The sequence below is a fragment of the Homalodisca vitripennis genome, chromosome 4 (assembly GCF_021130785.1).
Source record: "Homalodisca vitripennis isolate AUS2020 chromosome 4, UT_GWSS_2.1, whole genome shotgun sequence".
Lineage (NCBI taxonomy): Eukaryota > Metazoa > Arthropoda > Insecta > Hemiptera > Cicadellidae > Homalodisca > Homalodisca vitripennis.
Window position 1 is genome coordinate 139444188 of NC_060210.1, and position 19890 is coordinate 139464077.

The 19890-nt window shown below is 30.7% G+C and overlaps 1 protein-coding gene across 1 annotated transcript; it reads right to left on the bottom strand.

The window, feature by feature from the left end:
- Positions 1-1302: 1302 nt before the first annotated feature.
- Positions 1303-19672, bottom strand: LOC124361498 (serine protease snake-like). Its single transcript, XM_046815554.1, has 8 exons — positions 19520-19672; positions 15708-15890; positions 13942-14030; positions 12610-12768; positions 6735-6844; positions 5946-6211; positions 3692-3849; positions 1303-2778 (listed from the first exon to the last, which is right to left on the bottom strand). Exons 1-8 carry the CDS (start codon positions 19611-19613, stop codon positions 2602-2604), a joined length of 1236 nt encoding a protein of 411 aa, XP_046671510.1. The 5' UTR covers positions 19614-19672; the 3' UTR covers positions 1303-2601.
- Between the last annotated feature and the right edge of the window lie 218 nt (positions 19673-19890).

Here is a 19890-nt window from a genome sequence, read left to right on the forward strand (position 1 = left end):
GCTTAACTTTCGGTGCAACAATATTAGAAATTTGTGAAAAACTGTTGTTGTTCAACAATTTGTTGTTGGTTTCCACAGCTAAATTGTAATGTTCAAGAAAGAAGCACTTTAAAACGTCTTCATAGGAAGGCAGTTTACTTACAGGTAGTTCCTTTGGGTAACCGAATATCGGACAATAAAACTCACTACGCGTAATTTTCTTGGACAAAGCCATGACACTCAACACACACTCAACTAAGTAACACAAAAGAAGCTTTGACACTGACAAAAGCTGCCGAGTCACTGACGCGAGCTCACAAAATGGCGAAGCAAGCGTACACAACGCAAGGAATTGTGGGTTGGGTACGAGTGGTGGGGGACACGGTACAGTCACATACAAAACGAATCATTCCGCGCGGGACGGCAGTGTTGTAAACTGCGCCTTTTAGCGTAATTATCCGTTATTTAAAGCTGTTTGCGCTACCGTAAACATTGTTTTTTTAACTGGTTCATTGTGTATTTCTGTTTTCTAAGTCAAATTATACAGTTTTTTCACTATAGCGATTGATTATTTAAAGTTTTTACACCGGAGAAAAAATTATAAAAATCCAAGTTTTTTTCAAAAAACGAACTATTTTAATTGCATTGCGCTACCGTGATATTGAAAAAATAATTTTTTTCCCAGTTGCATTTTATTTATGAAGTATATATGCAAGTTTTCCGCGGTATAGCACTTGAAAAAAAAAATAATTTTTTTTTTCAGCCCACCCTAGTGGTTAGTGCTTACTACTTTTCAACAAGTAAATGTAATAATTTAGGAATTCAATATGATTATATAGTACAGATATACCAAGAAGTAGGTATTTAAGTACAATAATTAGATATACGATTATTGTTTTTATTGGAGATATTGAAAAATGAGTAATAAAATATATTATTTTAGATTGTTTAAACATTTTACTCAGACTGTACACTTTTGACTATGATGTTAAATATCTGAAATGAAGATTTAGAACAAATATTATTAGTTGCCGTATTCTGATTATTCACTTCTACTTAATTAACTAAGTACTTAATTAACTCGTTTAACCTATATATAATACAGTCTCTGTATCAAATTAGTCCTCAATGTAGCGTGTTCACTCTTATTCCTGCAAATTTTTTTTATATTATTGAATAAGTTTATGGCTGATATATTGAAATATTACGAGATTTAATAATCAAATAAAAATAACATTATTGGAAATGAATTCGTGTTTAAAAATTTGAAGTGCTAAAATATTAAAATATGACGAAAAGGTAAAAAAATAAAATCAGTTTATAAATACGTATTTTTTTATTAATTAATAACAAATGGTTAAGACTAGATAACAAACCCGTAAAAGTGATTTTCTACTACTGTCTGTACCAATTTTATATGCATCTATAGCGAATTATGGCAGTTGACGCGTTTACAACACCTCGTTATATTGGACTAGCCAATCTATGCTTAAATATTTATTTTTAAATAAATAAGTACTTATTTGAATTATTTTATTTTTAATCGTTATTGTATAAAATAAACATAATTTCCAGCATATTCTGTCTTAAATGTTATTTAAACAGACAGATCGCCATGAAATGTACTTAGAATAGACGATGAAACATACAAATATGCACTTCGAATTGAAAAGTGTATTTTTTTAAGTGGTGGAAAACAATGTTTTGTATAACTATAATCTTATTTACATTGAACTATTTCTATACATATTTTAAAATGTTGAGGCATTTACATTAAGAGCTGTTCTTAGCAACATTTATTATGTAAAACTTATATTTAACACTGTTTATGACTTCCAATCGAATAATTACAGATAACAGACACTTACTTACTTTTGATCCTTATTTTAAAGTATTTAAATGCTATTTTGTTATTGCTTATTTTGCAATATATTGTATATTGATTTGAAAAATATGTGACTGAGAATGTTTACTTTTATACTAAACTCTGTTACAAAATATACCATAAGGGATAATATTTCTTTCTGTATTTTGTAATTAAATCTCCCTTGTACATAATCATAAATAAAAAGTTATTGCAAATCTCACGGATATATAATTTTGAGTTGTAGTAAAAAACATAATATGTTTGAAGAGAATGGGATTCTAAAAATAATTTAAGATAAACGAAATTTGTAATAATTTGTCTCTTTTGTTCTTGTAATTTGTAGGTTTTTTGTGCCTTTCATTAATGGTCTGACACCGCATCATCCAATAGCTTTCTTTATGAAAACTATATATAGCTGATTGAGAGAGAGGTCAAAGATAACAAAGAACGAAACTGTATTATATGATGTATATAAAAACTATATTTACAGTTATTTCCCTAATCAGGCACTCACCATATCCTTCAATATTGTTGAAAATAAACGTATCGGTTAGTTAACGGAATTATTTCTGTTAGTGTGCTCACGTGTTTGACATAAAAATACATCAAATTTATCTTGATGGTTTCCTTGTAATTATTAATGTAATTTAGGAAACCAAACTTATTAGTGCAATCTTAAAAAAAATTTATAATTAATTAAAAATTTTAAGTAAACACATAAAAGTCGTAAAACTAATAAATCATGACTATAGTCTCTATCTAGTCGAAGGCCAGACGATGGACTCTATCCAAGGCAAGAAGTACGCCACTCTGACGTAAGTTCCGGGAGTATCAGTTTCTCCACATCTATAGGGTCCAAATGACGTAATGCCGACTTGCTGGGCGAGGCAGCTGTCCTTCTCAGCTTTCACCAACGGACCACCTGAGTCCGCCTGGAAATCATACATCGTTAAACTGGCTTTTCCTAGGCTCTTAAACAATTTAAAAAATAAATATTTCTAAATTTGGATATCACTTATCAATGACACGTGTAACCTGTTTCTAGCTGACATAAGAACTTGAGTGAGGATTGATATTTTAATTATGATTAACATGAATATAATTGTGTATACCACTTACACAGGGGATAATTTATGCATATGAACTTGGTGGGGTAATGGCCTTAGTATTATATCTAAGGTTAGTTCTGTAGTCCGACTCAAGGGCAACATTACATAATATTTATTTTTACAATTGAAATATTTACTACCTCTTACTCTACAGTTGGCAGGACAAGCGCGTATTTTTACCGTGCATAAGTTATATATTGTGAAACTTATCCCATAAAATATGGTGGTTACTATGAGTAAGCTATACAATTTCTCTTTATCTTGGAGATCAAACATATTTATGTTGCTTAAGTATGAATGAATGTTAAGTCTTCGCCTGTTATCAACAAGCACGCACATACTGTGTGAGTTCCATAGCTCTTATTTAGTTCATGTTTATATTTATTTTATGACAGTGAAATTTTATTGGTATCAAAGTTCCTGGGTAGGAAACATTTAGTCACTACCCGATGTCCTGGAAGTTGTAAACGTCTAAAGACCAAGAAAAGTCAGATGTAGTGCAGTCAACGAACTGGTAGAGGCCAAGAGCCTTACAGGATGAGAACAGTCGGGGTTGATATTAAAGTTCCCTAATTTTAGGGAGCTGACGGTGCACAAAGCTCCGTGATACCTAAAAGGCCTTGAGACTAAAGACTGACATGTTTCTAAAGAGTTATACTTTCCAAGTCCGATTTCCAAACTTCTTCAGTATTCCATCTATATACTTTATACCAAACAATATTTTATGCATAAATACCTTGCAGGTATCCTTTTGATATTCCCAGGCGCAGAACTGTGAAGGTAGATGAATACCGTCCGGAAACATCCTCTTGTCCACTCCGATCTTTTCCTTGCAAGTTTCTGGTGGTAGGAAGGATAGAGTTGCCTTTTGTAGAACTGGCATCGTAGGGCCAGCTATAAGTAAAAATAACAAACATAGAATATAACCGATATATATATATATATATATATATATATATATATATATATATATATATATCGGTTTTATATATATATATATCGGTTTTATATATATATATATATATATATATATATATATATATATATATATATATATATTATATATATATATATATATATACTATAAACTCTTGAAATTGATATGACAGTCCAAAATAAAGTTTTTAAATTAATTTTATTGTTAACTATGGGAAGATTTTTTGAAAACTTTAATAAATTAATTTTATATTACTTATAAAAATTTAATTATTATAAAAATATAACTGTTTTTGTTATTTATCATTTCTCACAAAATTAAAATTAAATGTACTTGTCAGACTTTGAAACATTGCTAATAGAAATCGAAACTTAAGATATATAAATTCATACAAATGATCTAAATTCAATATAAATATATACAAATGTACGAATTTATATATCTTAAGTTTAGATTTCTATTAGCAATGTTTCAAAGTCTGACAAGTACATTTAATTTTAATTTTGTGAGAAATGATAAATAACAAAAACAATTATATTTTTATAATAATTAAAATTTTATAAGTAATATAAAGTTAATTCATTAAAGTTTTCAAAAAATCTTCCCATAGTTAACAATAAAATTAATTTAAAAACTTTATTTTGGACTGTCATATCAATTTCAAGAGTTTATAGTTCATTATTACCCTGACCCTGGATATAAAGCTGATTATTTAGCAAATATATTAAATTTCTTCCCGTTATGTGTTAAAATAATGCCAAATTTGTAAGCCCCTATTCTAACTTATCAGACCGTATTACCTAAAACTGTTATCTTAACTGTCCTATTAGTATCAATATGGGGTACTAAATGTTCTACATAATGAATTGCATTATAAAATTACTTGATAAGTAGATGGTTCATACACAAGAATAAACTACTAAATATTTATCTAAATTTCTATTGTTTTACTTTTCACAAATTATTTTCCTCCCGTTATTAGTCAAAGTTATAAAATCTCAAAATTAAAATAACATTACATGTCTAAATCAATGTGATAAAACCTTTATATAAATATATATTTTGGATAATGCATAACAGTATTTCATTATCCTTATTGATATCCTAAAACTAAAACACAAGTTTATCTAAGTTTACAATGTATTACTTTTCTCACGTCTTAATGGACTCCCTATTATTATGTATTATGAGAATACAAACAAGTAAGTCATTATTTGAACTATATCAAATGTATATGTATACTAAGTATCAACAATCTAGCATAAACGATTGGCTATTTTGTTATTAATTAAATCTGATTATTTCAAATACAATTTTAGATTTTATGCTGTAAACGAAGTTAATAGTTTTACTTCATGTATAAAACACACAAAAAATAATAAAAGAAAACAATATAAAAAAATAAAAAATAGCTAAAAAATAATAGTACTTACAGCTTTAACCTTGTATTTAAATGTATAAGTTATAATTAACGTTTATAAAGTAGTATACTAAACTATATTTTATAATATATGAATCCATGTACACTATGTAACTACATAAATACGGTATTTTCATCCGAAAGGAATATATTATATAAACTCGGTGGTGGCTTTATGACTATTTAACCTTTACATCATTACATAAATTAAACAAATTGTCAGCAACTTTTAAACAGCTGTAATATATCACGCTGCAACATATTATATAAACGAATCTACATACTTGAGTGGTATAAATATTCTCTGTTTTAATCATTGCACTTTTATTTAATCACTTAAAAATTCATTAAATATTGATTAATTGAGCTATGAATGGTTATAAAACGATATACAAGTTATTTCCGGTGCTGTAGCTTCTTAGCATGGACTCGAAATATATGATCTACATTATAATTTTCAACTCAAATCCCATTTTACCATAAAGTTTCTTATCAAGTGTATTGGAAATTGATTGGTATTGGAAAGAGAGAGAGAGAGAGAGAGAGAGAGAGAGAGAGAGAGAGAGAGAGAGAGAGAGAGAGAGAGAGAGAGATGAATCCTATTATCAGGGTAGTTATATATAAGATGCTTACTCGACTCGTTGCGACCCCACCCGGTGACAATTGCCTTTCCTTCGGGCTCAGTTAGTTCCTGATAGAGACACGCAGGCGCCACGAACCACGTGAACTGAACGTCCCTGTCCAGTCGGAACAGTACGATGTCGTTGTAGACTAGAGGACTGTGGTAATCTTTGTGCACGTAATGTTCTACTATCTGGAACTGCTGGCGCATAGCAGAGTCTGGGCCGTCCTTGTCTCTGATGTCTATAGCTCCCAGCAATACCCACCGAGCCTTCCCTCTGCAAAACGTCAAGTTACTATCAGTGAAATGGTTACATCTCAGAACTATCAGAAGCCGTTTAAGTGACTAGTCAAGAAACATATATTCCGTTTTTGAATTGATATTTTTATTTCGAAATATTCAAATTTGTAAAATTTCATTGTTAAAAACAAGTAAGTTATAAAAATTATTACTATATTAGATATAGAGTAGTCTAGTGTTAGGAAGTAGTAAATACTATTGGTACACAAGGTAGCTGTAAGCCAATACACATGTAGACCAAACGCACTAGAATGCAGGAATTTGAGTTATTTCAAATTTTATCCTTAAGTGTTTAGTACATGTATATTGTAAAACAATAAAAATTATACGAAGCAACGTATAATACACTGCAATTGTGCACAGAGTATTGATTGCTCACGGGTTTAAGATGTTACGGAATAACAACGGACCGAAAACGGCAGGTCACGGGCTAGCACTAATCAATTTACCAAGACCAATAACAATAATAAATACATAATGTTAAAAGTACACATACTTACAGCCCTTTCGGTTTAGAACAGTGAGCTGCACTGAGCACGAATCTCTCGCTGATAAGAGAGCCACCACACAGCCATGATATTCTGATTTCCGGACCAAACCCAACCAATGCCTGTAATGATATCGACTCATGTCATACAATATGTACAGAGGTAACTTACAGCCCTTCCGACTGAGAACAGTGAGCTTTATTCAGCACGAATTTTTCGCTGATAAGAGAGCCACCACACATCTATGGTAATCTGATTTCCGGACTAACCCCAACCAATGCCTGTAATGAATCAACTCATGCCATACAATATGTACAGAGGTAACTTACAGCCCTTACGACTTGGAACAGTGAGCTTTATTCAGCACTAATTTTTCGCTGATAGGAGAGCCACAACACAGGCATGATATTCTGGTCAAAATCCAAGCAATGGCTTTAATTATATCCACTCATGTCACATGATAAAAATAACGTTTTACCAAGTTTTCAAAGATTAGCTTAGACATTAATTAAATACTTCCTCACATATAATTAAAACCAGATTTTTCATAGGCTATAATAGGGTTCCCACAAGGGTAAATTTTTGGTCCGTTGCTGTTCAACATGAATTTGGATATCTCGGTATTTTTTCAGTACGCTATTGCTACATACGCTGTCTTGCATTTATGATATTAGAAATCTATTTCAGAGATTGAACTAAGTGTCCTACTTCAACTTCATTCACAATCTTTATGAATAGTTAGCATTTAAATGTGAATAAATCGCATATTTTACCTATTTAAAAAGGTCTTCGAGGTAATTAACTACAATTGGGTTTGTCCTGTATTGAAGTTACTACTTCTTTACTGGGCTGTGGATGCATGTTTGTACGTAGGACAGTTATCGTTTCCCACCAGGGAACGTCACGCAACTCGAATGTTCACTCTGTAGGAGCTAGAGGCGTGGCTATAACATCCATTTTGAAATAATTGCGTTTCTCTGTTCAGTAGCTATACCGGGGTGTTATTTGTATTCACAGGTAGTAAATATTTATTCAGTTCTTTTTCAGCTAATAATATTTTTCTAGAATCACATATAATTCTTAACAGAAAATCTTCTTGATTTCTTTTGGAAAAATTTATATTAACTGAGGTAGAAGGATTCTAAAAAAATAAGATGAATCGATTTAGTTTAAATACCCAACATTCATTTTTGAAATAAAAGTGCATTTATTCTTACTTCATAACGTTTCTCTGTTCAGTAGCTATACCGGGGTGTTATTTGTATTCACAGGTAGTAAATATTTATTCAGTTCTTTTTCAGCTAATAATATTTTTCTAGAATCACATATAATTCTTAACAGAAAATCTTCTTGATTTCTTTTGGAAAAATTTATATTAACTGAGGTAGAAGGATTCTAAAAAAATAAGATGAATCGATTTAGTTTAAATACCCAACATTCATTTTTGAAATAAAAGTGCATTTATTCTTACTTCATAATGGAAATACAGCTGATATTAAGGTGCTTTGCATATAGGGTTTTACAAAATAATTTATATTATTAAAGTAATAATATAAATTTTAATTAATAACATACTGAATTTGATATACGGTAACATATGTTTATAATGTATTCAGTCAAAGGACAACAGTGTTTTAGACAAAACACACTTTTTTTGAACACAAATGGATTTTTTGTGTTTTGGAAACATTTTATATTTACGTTATATTAATTGTATTGTACGTATATGTATGAACAGAGTTGTGGAATACTATATTCTTCTGAGAACCTCAACTATCCTAAATCAAGTAATAATAAAAAGGTTATTTTTATACGTATGAGTAACTTTAGTTAATAGATAAATATATGTCATTAAACATGGTATATTTAATTTAAAACAATATTACAAAGTATGTATACAATTAATATAAAATATGAAACATTTTATTTTGAGGAACGTAGTGTGTCATATTATTGAAATGTAGCCATTTAATATTAAACTAGCAAACTTACTTTTTCAAGGAAAATATCATAGCCTGTTATAAAACGTAATCACTTCTATCGTTCAGTCCCGAGACTGCTTTACATTCTTTTTAGATAATGTTTCGTATGATTTGTTTTTACCTGAGATACCATTCTCCATTCGATTATTTTTGTAATAGGCTTGGTAGGGCATCATACAGTCCAATATTCTAAAATATTATATTTTAAAATTAAAAATTGTAGACACATATATCATAGTATCAGCTATGATGTCACTTTATGACGGCCTATGATTCCTTCTTAAAATGGTTTTAGAGCTTTAGAGAAATGCGCTTGGAATATGACCTAAATATAAAATGTTTTAGAGGACTTTTGAAAGGTATTTTGTTTGACATTTCTAAAATAACGTCTTATTTCGGAACCTTTTTCCCATAAATACAAGCATCAAAGTTGAATAAATTTTAAATAATGATTAAAGCTGTTACTTAAATCTTTACTATGATTATGATAAAAGACATTTATAAACGAAACTGAATCGCTTGAATCCATATTTGTATCATGTTTCACTATTGGTTGATATTAAAATATCAGAATTTTGAACTGGTGTTCATAATTTTAATGGTAATTTTATTCGCTGAATTTTTGTATTATTAAGAAAAGAATTAATAATATTTTTATTTTTAGAAAAACTATTATTTAATTATTATTAATATATTCGAACATCTGTAATAAATTAATGATCTATCTATATAAACTACTCCACTATATTCCATTCCGTTCAGAAAACTAAATGTTTGTTATTAAGGCCAAGAGTTTTGATTGAGAGACGTGATTAACGTCATAAACAAAATTATCGCTACTCGCTTACGAATCTCCTGATTGATAAGCGAAGGGCATCTGTCTTGCTCTCTTTACATTAGGCTTAATACACAACATTCAATATAATTAGTCAAATACTGCCATATATATTTGTTCTTTGATACAAAACCATGCGCACACTTTATTGTAATTACAGTTTAAAATGATTTAACATATTTAAAAGTTTAACATATTTAAAATAAAAGCCTACTGTCTGAACTGTTAATTGTAGTAATGTAGAAGCCATTACAGAGATATAGTCCGGTGGCGGTCAATCGTGGGCAAAGTAGTGCCGTCTTGGGTTTCGATGTCCTCTATCTCATAACCGTCAGTGCCGGTCTCATAGCTCCCGTGTATCATTACCCCTTTATTCTTACGATGGTCTCTGTTTAAACTTGTTCTTACCCCGATGTCAGTGACGAATCTCAGTGAAAATAAGTGACCCGTTCCTCTGTGGATGCCACTGCATCTCTGAAAGCCCAGGACGAGGTAAGAGCCCCCCTTGGATGAAGCGAGGCAAGAACCAAGTTTAACATCGGTGAGTTGGCATGTATCCTCAAATTTACCCTTTCTACCTCATGTCTCACCCGTCCCTCCGTCTCCTAAAGTAATTGTTTTCGATCTTAATCTTATGGCACCTTTTTTGTGAACATTTTAATCCTCCGAATCTTTTTATCTCTATTTTTGAAGAAGTATAATCTATTGCTTGGATTCAAAATTTTAAAGCTGGCCCGTTTACATAAGAGGACCTAAGTAATCGAAATCTTAAATCGTAATAATACAAACAAGAAAACGGATCAATTTAAGAAATTGGTATATTTACTAAATACATAATTATAAAAGTTGATGTAATAATCTTAACCCGGCAGTGGTCGCTGTGGGTCATAGTGACCCGCACGTGTCTTTTGTCATCTATCCTGACTATACAAAAATATTAATTTTTCCGGCCTTTCGCATACCTTCCTGCCTCCCCACCCACTATAACTCAGGACAGTTTTGTTCAGTTTTATGCGAGACTGGTGTCCGGGATAGACACGTGTGGGTCACCGTGACCCGCAGCGACCGTTTTCATTGTCAAAGTGTCTTACATCAAATTATTTTTTGAACAGTGTTTTTTAGCGTTTATGGTGTTTTTATTAACATTTATAGCATATAATTTTTTATTCTGTGTTATTGTTCAAAAACTAAGTGAAATGGCTGAAGGTTCAAGTACAAGTGCTCCCTTTAGAGCGGCAGAGCGTGTAGTGTTGGATGAAAACAGAATTCTCCAGGCCCTGCAAGAAGATGTTGAATCCGATGTTGAAACTGGAGCTGAAACTGATGTTGGAATTGACGTAGATGAAATAGAAGAAAGAGAGGACGATGCCTGCAGAAATTCAGATACAGAGCAGAGTGACGAAGATTCGGAAAATGATGGACCTGTGTCGGATGATGAAATTCCTCTTGTGTATAGAGGACATTAACTAGGATTACCTCATATTGTTTACTCATGTAATATAATTTATTATAATAACAAGTTAAAGAGAAAATCTTTAAACTTTAAGTTTTATGAAAAATGTAATTTATTTTCAGGTCTCAAAGAAGAGTGCGTCCCCGACTTGTTTTACTTCAACAATTTTTCTCAAGATAATATTTTAAGAATAGTGATAAGTTTTGATTATTTTAAGATGTAGTTATTATAAAATTAATTATATGCAATATTAGGTAAGGTTTAAATACTTCATAGTTGTTTTAATATTTTACTTAATAATTTTCTACTTAGGTTTTAGTTTTTATTTTATTAAATTTGACAGGAGAATTTACTAAAAATATTTCGAAATAATGTATGTGTTTTAAATTTTATTTAGGTATTTTGTATCTTATACCAATAAATACAATCATAAAAATTTAAATATTTTGTAACTAGATTTTTATACAGACATTAGAAAATTAGTCAACACAAACTGCTAAGATTTGTGACATACATTTCATAATTTTAAAACAACATGTAAATAAATAAAAAAATTTTCCGAAACATGTTAAATTCTATTGCCTAGCTCCAAAATTAACATATATGTAATATTAATGAAATAAGTAATAGAGCTTTCAGATATAACAAGGTTTTAATTTGCGGGTCACCTAGACCCACAGCGACCGGATTCAGGTGCGACATAGGCGCGACCACTCCCGGGTTTTATTGCTAGTTACCCCCAAAACACCTGACGAAAAATAAGAATTAGGAGAGACATAAACTTTTAAAGAACCGTAATTCCTACATAAAACCGTTACTGCTCCATGTTTCGTTTATTCCATTTAATAAATTTACTTCCAAACTTTATAAAAGCATTCCTTCTCTGTACTAGGAACATGCAGTGGTTTTAAAAATATTGGAAATGATTAACATTTTATAACCCATTAAAGTTTAAATCTAAAGAATTTTGTACAATGCTATATTGCTATCTTCACTACTTTTTATATCTTTATATTTCAAATACCATCTTACGCCTTTATTGTGTGACGGTCAATACATGTCATGGACATTTTAAAAGTAAGCATTTATAAGCACCTCAGTAAGTAAGTAGTTTTAAATTTCTTATTTACTACAGGCAAATGGCGAAAACTGTGTTATAACGGATTGGTCTAATAAAAATATCAACGTGTGGTAAAGGAAAACTGAAAAATTATTTACTAGTCAAAGAAAACAATCACTTAAACTTGCATATTTAACAAGTTTGATACACGCAAGAGATACGCAATACTTTTAAATCATACAAGCACTAAAAGGTCTTTTGGAAACATTTGAAAGTATATGTACGGGTTCCAGGAGACAATCGCTTTTTGGTTTTATCCTAGAAGAGTTACTTTATTATTCACACACGGACGATCCTGTTAGGAATAAGGTGGAATATGACATACTTTCAAATTATATCTATAAGTACTGGAAAGTAGGAATCTATTGACTTTCAAATATGTTTACATAGCTGTCTTAAGTTGATCATAAGTAAATCGTAACATTTTTATAACCTAAGGTATTGCATTAAATAATTAAATACTTTTTTTATATTTTAGACATGCAATAACGACTAACCATGTGTGGATGTTCTCCTGCCCAGGCCGCTTCACCGCCGTACACCGACACTGTGGGTGGTGTCACTGTGGTATCCTGGTCCCGAGCCTCACCCGCTTCCGACAACCAATCCGCTTCCTCCTCTGTGTTGGTAGTGACAGGCGTCATACTTTTTAGCAGCTGAGAACATATTACATGCATTTGTAGCTAGGATTTAAAATGTCTTCAATAAAAAACTATATAATAGCTATAATACCAAATACTCCTATATATAATAAGTTGCTTTATTCAAAGTTATTTTATAAAGGTTCTCTGAAGTATTAAATAATTTGTTCTTTATAGTAGGAATGTATTTATTTATTTATTTATTTATTTATACACGGCATACACCATTTTTATAAGAAATGTTAAATCCGATACAACAAGAGATAAATTATCCTATAATACAGTACAACAAGCAACAATACATCCAAAGATAACCAGCAACAAATAAATAACACCAACTATATGAACCAATAAAAAAGTAATAATGTATCTTATAATATATAATAACAAACAATAAATACATTTATAACATTTAACAAGCAATAAAAAACAAGACAACAAGCAGTAATTATAAAACTTCTCATTACAACACTGATATGTGACCCTCCAAAGGCGCCACCAATCACTCATCACCAACTCCATCGTTCGCAGTAAGAAGGCGCACAGCTTGGCTACGAAATCGAGCCACACCAGGAGAGAAAAAGTCCACAGATCCACCTATCTCATTCCCGAGTTGTAAAAGGCGTGGGAGCGTACTGCGTTGCTTGCGTTATATATATATAATATATATATATATATATTATATATATATATATATATATATACATCTTTTTCTTAAGAAAGATTATTTTTACGCAACGTAAATTAAAAGCTCATGAAAATTGTCTACCGTCCTAGGAAAATAATTGTGTTATACATAAAAGGTATAGTATTATGTACATCAGCTTCTTTATTGAATGTTGACTTTTCTTTAAAACAAAATTTCTATAGGGAAAGGGGTTATATACATTTTATTATTTATAACTTAGGACCTCTCTTTCTTTGGGCCCAACCCTCCTCCATCATCATCTAATGAGAGAAAGAGAGGCTGGTTTTTTCCTTGGAGCTGCAACTTTTTCTGCTCATAGTATTCTTCTTGTAACAGGCGTACTTTTGCTTAAAGTTCTGGGCTTACTGTAGTTATTTGTATAGTGTTCTGACTCGTATAACATCAATTGTATGATTCAGGTCAATAATGTTTCTTATACAAAGGGGATCTGTATATAAAATGTAATTTATAACATACACAAAATATTGTTGACAAGTTACCTTATAAGGAGGACGGCCGAAGAGTCGCTGATTGGGCTTGATGCTGTTTAAGGTCTTGTAACACAGACGCTCCTCGTACTCTTGGCACTCTATCAACATAATGTACACATATGGAAATTACTAGTAATATTGAAGTTAAAATATCAATTACAAACAATATATACGATTAGACGCTATCAGTATTGTGTTTTGAAAAATACAGTGAATACAGAGCTATCAGCAAATGTATTATGCATAATAGGTCATTACTTTCAGAGTATTTCTTACAAAGATCTTTTTAACATTATATTGTAAATAATATTCACTCTGAGTAAAGTTAAATTTCTGAAAATAGTATTTATAGCATGGATCTTTACTAATCTTGAAAAAAAAGTTTTTGGAAAATTTCTGCGTTGTTAGTAATCAAACTGCAATTTATTTAAAATAACACAAATATGAATGACTCTTTATATTGCATGTATACCACAAATCCGTCGGGAAAAAGGAATTTTAGCCAATATTGGAAATTGCAACCGAGTTTTACAATGTTACTTATGCTATCGTAATAGGCTAGAAGAATAAATTACAGTCCCTCATTAAAGTTTGTTACACAATTAATGTTTTATGAGATCCAACTGTTACCTTCCTGAGCAAATCCTTTATATAAAGAAACATCTATTTAATTTAGTAATGTAAAAGTACACACACACACACACACACACACACACACACACACACACACACACACACACACACACACACACACACACACAAACACACACACACACATATATATATACATATTAAATGAGTGGCAAGATCAATAAATACAATTAAAGCTAAGAGTTAATTTGTCAATCGTGGATATCTCCGGGTGTTGATACTTTATCAACGGTTATATATTGCTGCCGCAAATCTCAATATTTGTAATGTTAGGTGTCTTAAGTGTCCCCCTTGTTTATGTTATTATTCTTCTTTTTAAGATACCTTTAAAACGTGGCATTACTTACCCTTGAATTCTTTATTTACCTTCCCACATACCTCCATTTTTTACATACAAATCTCCTCGAATGCTCATATAAACATGCCCAAACATGCACTTTATCACTGTGAATAAGATAGTTAATATGGGAGTAGGAGATTGGACTTTTAAGATAACCAGTATACCAATAAATAAAAACAAAAATTTTAAATTTAAAATTTAAATAATTAAACTAAAATTAATATAATTAATAAGACAAATTTACGTAAGTGTTCAATTTGTTTTTGGTTCTGTGACAACGATTATCACATTTACATACCTCATAAACAAAACACAAGTGATATGCCATTTAGATTAAATAGTAATAATAACTAACATAAAATTTAAGACAAATTTTAACGTAACATTTTAATATTTAAATCCAAAAGTGACATACAACTTTTAATCTGGTCGTCAAATTGAACTAGAAGATCCATTTTTAAGATAATTAGAAACAATTATTTGTAATTCGATCAAAATCTGCAAGTGTTATTTACACAGATTAAGTTATAAACAGTTAATAAAGGGCATGAACTAATAAATGTTTTATATCTTTTTAATAAAGCTGAATGTACATTCGTATTGGGTAAGTACAAACAAACTTATTGGTAGTTTTTGAGTTAACATGAATCTAAAGAAAAATGTTTTTATAAATAGTAATCTGTACTCTCAAGATTTTGTGGTTAATATGCATTTATAATAAAGGATCATACAAATGTCAGCTAAATTAATAAGAGGTCTTAAGAAATTGTTGGGAACTACTAACTCTGTTGACTGATGCTCTGGGCGATACGGTTGGAGGCAGGAGGGCAACAGACTAGTGGGTTGCGGTGGTTGGCCAGCGAGCACGTAGTCAGCTCTCCACTCATGATGAGCTCCGAAAGGGCGTCACACTCGTGTGCTTTGCGACAGCGCCACACTTGGTCTATGTCATACCGGCACATATCGTCTGGAAAAGATATATGTTTCCGGTTAATTAACCTTCTGTATAAAATTTAATATTGCTGAAACGTCATTCAGACCTCTCTCGTGCAAATTCAGTTCTCCATACATATTCCTCCATTCAATATTGCTTTTCGAAGGAAAACTCCAAAACTTATCAAATTATACTTATACTAATTCATTGCTAACCATGAACTAACCAAGTAGCTTTTAGGAGGTAAAACGAAAAAACAGTAATGTAACCCTAACAATCACTAGTATATTTGATGTTATTGTTTGTTGTAGAATTGTTTTTGTAGGATATACTTTTTTGCTAAGAGAATGATTACACCATGTTATGGTGTACTTATATCTAAAAAAGTAGATATTTATGTTTATAAGCCATAAACATAGTACTAATGAGATGCAGTTTCTTAACAGTGTCAACACTCTTTGATTCAGATTCAGCTTTGCAATTCTTACATATGTTAGGTGAGTATTTTATTCTATACCTGAAAAGCTAAGTACTACTGCGATTGACAGGGTCACTTACAGTTCATTAAAACCATCTATTTAGCTGAATGCCCATTTTATAACTGAATCGGTATGTCAAGCATACATCCTCTATATTACCACGAAATATATAAAATTAGTTCTTTACAATATTAAAGATTCATACCAACGGGAATGCCTTGTTCCATGGTGCCACTTAATGCCATCATTTTTAGTTTTTTACTGAGTTCTATTTGGAGGAGGTTAAACACTACATCTCGAATCCAACAACAAAATCCCGCAAAATCACCCAAAATTTCCCAGTAACCCTGGAACTCTTGAATATATTTCATACCTGTACAGTCACTCCGTTGTCCAAAACAGTAATGTAAGTGTTGGATTAACATTTGTTACACCACAGTTTTTTCACCAAAGCATTCAGTTTACTAAAACATTTAAATTGGTCTGTTTTAACGTAGAGAGTGCAGAAGTACTTATTAAGTAAAAATAATTTTTAATTCTTCTTCAAAACATTGTTCAAATACACACGCTCTGTTATAGATAAACTTCCTATGTACTTTTGGATATATACTTCAATTAAAGCACTAAATCACACCACAATACAAGTTATGTGTTGTTTTATACAAGCAAAATTATAAATTTACTTTTAAAATAACTGTTTCTAGGGTGTGCTGCACGAAAGTATTACAGAGTTGAATTATAACCAAGTGCTAACCTTATGCTGACTGCGTTTTATACAGTAAAAGGTTTTTCCTACAGAAAACGGAAATTGTAAAAACAGAAAAGTCAGAAATGTAATGAAACTTTAATGAACTACAGGTAGGCTGCAGGACGTTTATGCATATATAAAATTCTGATAAAGTGTATTGTGTTATAAATAATGCGGTTGCTTTAGCTCGTAAGAAATAACTGAATATTAAAAAATTAAAATTTTAATGTCATTTTGGGCGTGTTCCGTTGTCACAAATCTAAAAAGTGCCGTGTGAAAATTAAAACTAAAGCTAAATCAACCAGCATATTAATTTATACAGTTTTAATAAAATTTGGCAGAGTATATTTTTACTTGAGGTTTGCGGTTTACTTCTTCCTTCCCGCAATATATGCAGATAACAAACTGAAACAGTACTTTAGAATTCGGTATCAATGAGATGTATTACCTCCGTAACAACATCCATTATTGTTTTCGGCCACACTCGTAATATTACATAAATCCTATTATAATGTTGAATCCTAGATTATATTTGACAGGTGATAGCTATTAAGCAGGGAGTTACTTGGACTGGGGCTTTTTAATGGTATGTAGATTGCTCTCTGACAGGATTAGTTGTTGGTCTTGCAATCCGCTTATTAAATACGAACTTAGTATTTTAACTATTTACAGTGGCAGCTTCTTGATAAACCTAGGAGTTCTATATATATATATATATATATATATATATAGAACTATATATATATATATATATATAATAGCGGAAATATAAATCTGACTGAGAAGAGTTTTAACTAATAAGGAAACGTTCAGTAGCTTTTGATAAATTATGTCAATATAAATACATTTGCAAGCCTCTTTACTGGCAAGATGAGGAACAACAGAATACCTGTAGGGCTGAAATCTCCAAATGTATATGAAGCCTTCGTAGCTAGATAAGTTACAATAACGTAAACCAAACGAAATGTAATAGGCTTCATTAAGACCGCATTGAAATTTTCAAAAATATAAAATAAATATTACACTTAAATGTTACTGCATATGTTAACTAAACCAAAAAAGTTCTAAATATACTCATGTTTACACAATATGGTTACCCATTAGGTCAATGTAAAAATGTTCACTAAGTCCAAAGTCGAAGAAGTGACTTGTCCCGAGTACATAATTGAAGGCTCATGTAACATTTATAGTCTATATGACAGTTCTATCAGGCTAAGTTTGTGTATGAAATTAATACAAATATCACCAGTTTCTTTTCTAATAATTTTAACTGGGTTAATTTGTTAAAATTTTTTAAGAATTCAAAAGTAAATTATTTTTTTATATGTTTTTAATCGGAATGAACTTTTAATCATTGTATTGAAAAACTATATGTGTGTAAAAGAACACTAATGTGGCTTCTACTACAGGCTGTATTGTTATTAGAGCACACGGTCAGTCACTGTGCTAGTATACTCTGACCTGTACATTCCACTCCAACTTTCTCTCTCCCAGCTGATCCCATCTGCCCAAAGGATTTAAATCTAGCATTAAATTAACATCCAGAAGCTAAATTATATACCACAGGGCGTACATATAAAAAGGTTAATTTATTTTTAATAACCAATTAAATTGTAAGGGTATTTTTGGTCACGAGTAACCCATTATTGTAAAATAATATTGTTTATTAATTCAGTAATCATTTAGTCTAATTATCATTAAAATAATCGATGATACTATTTTACACTTTATTCTAATATTTTCTAAATTCTTATCAGTGCACACGTTTGTTTTGCTAAAACAAACTAGCATAAAAAGGAACATAAATGCAATTCTTTAATGTATATAACGGATTGGCATATATGAGGATGCAGTTTATTTTACATATAACTTAAAGTCGTATTTTCTATTTTTGTGTTGAAAGATCTGTTTAATAATATTCTAAAAACATATACCGGGTATTATTGTATTTTTGTCCTTTAGTCTTAGCCACAGCATTACTTTTCTTATTATATATTCTCCTTTTGGACTAAATGTAATAAAACCGATATAAGTGAAAATCTAGGTTAACTGCCACCTAATGTTTTTTAACCCTGTATAAATTATTATGGTAACTTGATATTGAATGAAATATTACTACGCAATATATTACTAAGTAATATAGACTTAAAATTCATATTTTTGTTTCAAAATAAATTGCAAGGTATTCTGTTATATTTTGTTTTTTAAACAACCTTACTGTATTGTAGCAATAAAAGCAATGATTTAATAAAATGGTGCAACTAATTTTGTAAAAAATATTGTAATTTTCTTATATAAACTCAGAAATTGAAAATATACTTAATTAGAATGTAACTTTAATTCGGAGTAATTACAAATCGAGTTATCAAATTGGAAAAAATGAACGTAATAATATCCTACTTTTTATAAACAACATTTTTTAAATAATTACTCACTCTCGTCAAGGTAGTCATCGGTGGGAAAGATCCAGGCGTACGTGTAGCAAACCGCCCAAAGTGTGGTCCAGACTGCTACTGCCGTAGACCGCATGTTGACACTGAATGTGGCGGAGGTCAGTGCGGCGAAGGCAGCTACTGTGTTTGTGGCTAAGTGCTGGTGGACAGTGGTATTTTTACCAATAACTTAATTTATATATAACCTTTGAAACAGGTTCTGACCTTATCTATCACACATCCTTCCTGGAAAGTCTGTCCTTTCCTCTGAAAAACCACTACAGACATCCCAAAATATTGTACGTAATCAATAACCCTATATTCTACCATATACCTTATAGTAGATATACCGTAAACCTTTATTATAATAATCT

Coding starts and splice junctions, on each gene's coding strand:
- LOC124361498 (XM_046815554.1), bottom strand. CDS start 19,613: ATGCGGTCTACGGCAGTAGCAGTCTGGACCACACTTTGGGCGGTTTGC. Junction 6,212..6,734: donor TGTTCTAAACCGAAAGGGCT/GTAAGTATGTGT, acceptor GACGTTTTGCAG/AGGGAAGGCTCGGTGGGTAT. Junction 2,779..3,691: donor ATCAAAAGGATACCTGCAAG/GTATTTATGCAT, acceptor TATGATTTCCAG/GCGGACTCAGGTGGTCCGTT.